Source organism: Bos mutus, chromosome 12 (assembly GCF_027580195.1).
Source record: "Bos mutus isolate GX-2022 chromosome 12, NWIPB_WYAK_1.1, whole genome shotgun sequence".
In the NCBI taxonomy this organism is placed as follows: Eukaryota; Metazoa; Chordata; class Mammalia; order Artiodactyla; family Bovidae; genus Bos; species Bos mutus.
Genome location: NC_091628.1, coordinates 35,636,030 through 35,641,047, shown reverse-complemented (window position 1 = coordinate 35,641,047; position 5,018 = coordinate 35,636,030). Strand labels below are relative to the sequence as shown.

General features: G+C 44.4%; 1 protein-coding gene across 4 annotated transcripts in view; it reads right to left on the bottom strand.

The window, feature by feature from the left end:
- Positions 1–396: 396 nt before the first annotated feature.
- The window catches only part of XPO4 (exportin 4), a 92,431-nt gene continuing 87,809 nt past the window's right edge, over positions 397–5,018 (bottom strand). For all 4 annotated transcript variants that reach the window (XM_070380533.1, XM_070380534.1, XM_070380536.1 and 1 more), the window contains one exon: positions 397–4,623. In XM_070380533.1, the coding sequence (XP_070236634.1) occupies positions 4,426–4,623 (198 nt within the window). In that variant the 3' untranslated portion in view covers positions 397–4,425. The remainder of the gene's footprint in view (positions 4,624–5,018) is intronic.

Genomic DNA, 5,018 nt, shown 5'->3' with positions numbered 1-5,018 from the left:
ATTTAAAATTATTTTGACTGTAACGTCCCCAGGGTCAGTCATCCTCTGCTTGGCTGGTCAATGAAGGAGCACCATTCCATAAATTTCATATGGTAGTCTAGCTAAACTCCCATGAACAAATCACACATGATCAAAACAAAAATGTAATAAAAATATTTAGTGAAGACATTTTAACTCCCATTTATGAATTAAAAAATACAAATAAAATTTTATCAATTTGATATTCACCTTGTAACTGGCTCAATACACGGCCTTGATTTAAGTCCTAGAATCATACTATAGCATCTTTTGAAAAATTAAATGCAACTTTATATCTTTATTAATAATGTTAATAGAGGTAAATATTTAAACAGTATACTTATCCCTGGGTCTCTTAAAAAAACTAGAAAGTCAGTATAAGTTTAAAATTTTAATATTTATAAATTTAAAAAATTTTACACATGCTGAATGGTAGCAGTGCTAACATTTTGTGACCATTAAACCAGAAATGAAGCCAAAAAGCTCACTACCTGGAGCTTTCTCCTTTGTACAGAGAACGAAATCACAATACCAGTATTTGCAATCTGTCACCATCTTACGTGGTAGAAGACACCACACCAGGCAGGCCGGCGTGAGACACTGTGGGCACACCCCTCTCAGGTAATAGAGCGCAGACGCACTGCTGAATGTCAAGCTGGGACAGTCAGCCATCAGTACATTCTGACAGCTCCTAACAGCTGAGAGCCTAAGAACACAGACTGAAAAGAAAACCCAAGGCCAAAAGCTCTCCAATGCTGGGAACTCTGGGACCAGGTGAAGGGCAGATCACAGAGGGCAAGCGGGACAAAGATGGTTTGGGGTGAGAGCCGCAGGGGCCGACATGCGGCCCACATCTCGCCCCCACCGTGCATCCACCTTTACAAAGACTCATGTGCACAGAGCTGGAGGCAAGAAACAGATCACGTTATCCGTCCTCTGCAGGACACAGTGGATGCCCGTCGTTAGGCTTTCATCTTTACCTGAACCAAATACAGTCTTTGGCTAAATGGCATGGATTCCCAGTATAATTGATCAGGAATACGTCACATTTCTTACATCTAAGTTAAAATGTTTAAAGTTCAATTTGAACTACAGCACTTCAAACTAATTTCAGCTCAGCAATATACCTAAGTTGGATATTTTAAAATTTTAGAATTATCAATTTTTAAAGAATTCTTAGATGCAGTGTTTTCAGAACATAGTTATTACCAAGTCAGAGAATATCCACTTACATTTAAAAATAATTTAAAACATTATTATTATTATATCCTCAAATCACCTATGCTGTTTTACAGAGAAATTTACAGAAAATTATAATATTAAGAACTCAAGATCCAAATTGGTTCCTTATTTTCTGGTTATGAAAAACCCCTAAGAAGTACTGAGGTTTCTTCTTCTGAACAGTTAATATTTTATTCAGGAACTTATAACAAGAATCATTGTCAGAGACAGCTAATTACTAAGATCTAAGGACAACACCTCTAACAGCAGAGGTGACAAACAGAAACAGGTAAAATTATGAAAATAACATTTTAAGGGTGCAACAGACCCTGCAGATGCTCAAACTTGAAATCCTTGAAATTGACAACTCATTTCCTTCAGTACTTGAGGGATTTTTACAAGTATTAACAGACATGGAGAATATGGTCATATCAGAAATACAAAGACTTGACATTTTTGGTAGAAGAGAAAATCCAGCCCAAGACAGTAAGGGAAGTTAAGTAATGCTGACTGGGGGAAAGATGTTTGGTTTTGAAATGCAAGCTGTGAAGGAAAAAAAATAAAAGTAGTAACCACTTCCTCTGAACAGAGTTATGTAATGTAGTTAGAAACACTGTCTTCAAGGAAATAAGGCTAAATTGTTAAAACTAGTTTGAAAAAAACTGTGAAGTTAGGAAATATGCCATGATCTCCCAGCCCACGAAGACCCAAATTACTGTGCTGAAAAGACGCTGTCAGGCATGCCCCAGGCAGCCAGCCACCCAGGACTGCACACAGGACCTGCACGCTGACCAGTCCTTCCCACAGAGTCCGCGGGGGCTGCGCCTCCAGAGACAGAAGGGCCAAGGAAAAGAAAATGGAGAAAGAAAGAGCTGACAGCAGAGGTGAAAGGACACTGTCCGTGAACCAGATAAAGTATAAACACACTCATGTAGGAACTCAAATACACAACGGTGTCCCTTGAATGTATAAAAAAGGGGCACAAATAATGTTTTTGCTTTTAAAACTCCTTTGACAAGTCAGTTTTAATAGTAAAAATCAATTTACTAGAATTAAGCCAGTGTTCTTCTTGACACCCACTCAGCCAAGACCATTATAACAGAACCCTCCAAAACTGGGAAGCCAACACACATAGCAAAGTAAAACACAGCACCCAAACTGAACAGGTATCCAACCAGGAAAACACACACACAAACTCCTGGAAAGAGCCTGGCTCCAACCACCCAGGCTTGGTGGTGGCCCGTCCTTCCAGTCTGCCACTAACCCACAGTCTTAGGATACTTTCAGTACCATTTGGTCCAAGCTGAAGACACTCTCATTTCAGCTGAATGGTTCCTAATGAAAACACAGTATCGTGACAGAATATGGGCAAATTTAGCAAAGACATCTCTGTCCAGATGCCCTGTTGTTTACCAAGGCAGTCCTTTTCATTTATCTTTCTTTTAAATAACAACTTGAGTACAGTCTTGTCACAGAGCCGACTGGCCCAGTCGGCTGCATCTTGGCGCCCTTAGGCAGAGGGACAGAGATGTATTTAGATCACAACTGCTGGTCCCGAGGGCACTGGGACACTCAAACACCAGAACAACACAAATAAAAACAGAGTGACTCCTGTTGCCTCTGACTTCAAGTTCTCTAAGGGAAGGAAAGAGAACCCTAAAAGTAAATGCACTGTCCCAAGTATCTCAGGAAGGTGGTCACACGTGTACTTCTGGAAGAGGACACCAGCTTCCCCAGACATCTTCTGAGACGTTTCTGCTCCACCTCAGTTAACCAGCCATGATCAAATAAGAGAACATTCCACAAAAAGCTGAGGCTTTGCTCTGTGTCCAGCAGTGGCTGCACAGGCTGGGGGCCCGTAACTGACCGGAGCACAGGGCCCTGCACCACACGCATCCTCTGTGACCATGCTGTGGGTCCTGACCCACAAGGGCCGGGGTCACACGCCTGCTGGTCATAAGTTCGCTTTCCTTTCTGTGATCTGAGCTGGCACAAAGAGCTCAGGAGAGTATGACAGCAGTACACAAATCCTGATTAGAAAAATCAAAGGAGATCTAAGGTGAACTTTTTAATCTCTTAAGTTCACATGGCTCCTGTGAAATGAGGGTAATTACTGCTCTGACATCCCCACGTTTTACGTGTATGAACCAGCAATTCACATTCTTAAAAAGAGTTATTGCTTAAGCAAGCCATTCAGAGCAGAGTAACAGCCACGGACCATGAGGGTGGACAGAAACAGAAACGTACTCAGAAAGTTAGACTAGGTATGAATGAGCCTTTCATTTCACCCACAAAACCACGAAAACACAATCAAACGGGCCCTGGTGTTTAGCAGCCAACACCCTAAACCAACTCTGAAGCGTCAAGACTTGATTTCTTACTAAAACAATCTGCTTCTTTTTGTAATTTCTTCTCAAAATTAAGGCAATGAAATGGCTACAGTTCCTAAAGTTATTTTTATGGAACAAAAATAGACACACATTTTCCTCCTCTGGTTCAGGCATCAGAGCAGGTTCACAGGACCTGCAGTGGTCAGGCTGCCATGACCCAGCAGACAGGGGGCAATGGGAGGCCACAGACACCCACCCTGGTACCCTTCTCTGGTTGGAGCACTTGCCCCTCCCAAAGAAGGACCAGACTGGGCCGGGGATGGGGGGGCGCACATCGCTGGAAGCGTTGTGTCTCCCGCACTGACTGAAAGCTGCGGGATGGCAGAGGAGAGGAGCTTGTTAAAATGAAGAATCCAGGGTCCAACAAACAAACTCTAAGGGTCCATGGGTGGGCCCCGGGGTCCACCCTTTCAACCAACTCCTCGGTGACGTGCCGTCAACGGCCAGTGGCCGAGCAGACATCCAGTTGTCTGTAATGACAAGACTGGACGCTGGCGGCCACCTGATGCTCTGTCAAAGAGGGAAAAGGCACTGGGGATGTACTTCCTGGTGCCCACGTGTGTTTGCACACATACTGAGTTTCATTTGACAAAGTACAAGCCCTACGCCACAAGGCGGCTGACGCCTACAGCAGAAGCCGATTCGAGATGACTCTCCCCGCATCACACCCCGAGCTGGCAGGCTCTCCAGAGTCCGAGCGGCCGTGGGATTGATGAACAGGACAAGACTCTAGTCAACTCTCAGCAATTCAGTGCACTTCGCAGGAAGGGTCTGGTACAGCATAAAGCTTTGTTGTTTATTTTACACAAAGGAGACCACCAACATTTGCCATAAACTCTTCTAAACTCTTCAGGAAGGCCATCTTCTGCTTCCGGTCCAGCGCAGGGGGTGTGCTGCTCGCAGTCAGCTTGTTGAAGGCATCAGCTAGCCTCTGGTAAATGACTGGGTCTTGCTGACTCGACAGCAGTGTTTCCACTAGTTCCGAGTACTCTGCCTGTTGAAAAGAGAAGGGTGCAGAGCATCCCTAAGGTAAGTACAGAAGAGCATGACCGTCCTCAGATGCTACACAAAACACCAATCAGTGGGCTGCAGGGCCCAAAAGGCAGGCCAGCAGCTCTTCTGATCCTTGACACTTCCTGCTCTGAGCTTTTCCACTGCTAACTCACTGCTGTGTAACAAGCCTGTGAGGCAGACACAGCTGACACCCCTGCTTCACAGACAAAAGCTCTCCACAAAGAGAGGCAAGGACATACCCAAGACCAGAGGGCTTTGAGCAAGAAAGAGCCCAAGAACCCGCGTCCAGAGCCCAAAGGATCACCTACCTTGTGCCGCTATCTCTCCCTGCTGTTTCAAAGCACTTTTTTTTTTTGCATTTTACGATATTCTTGG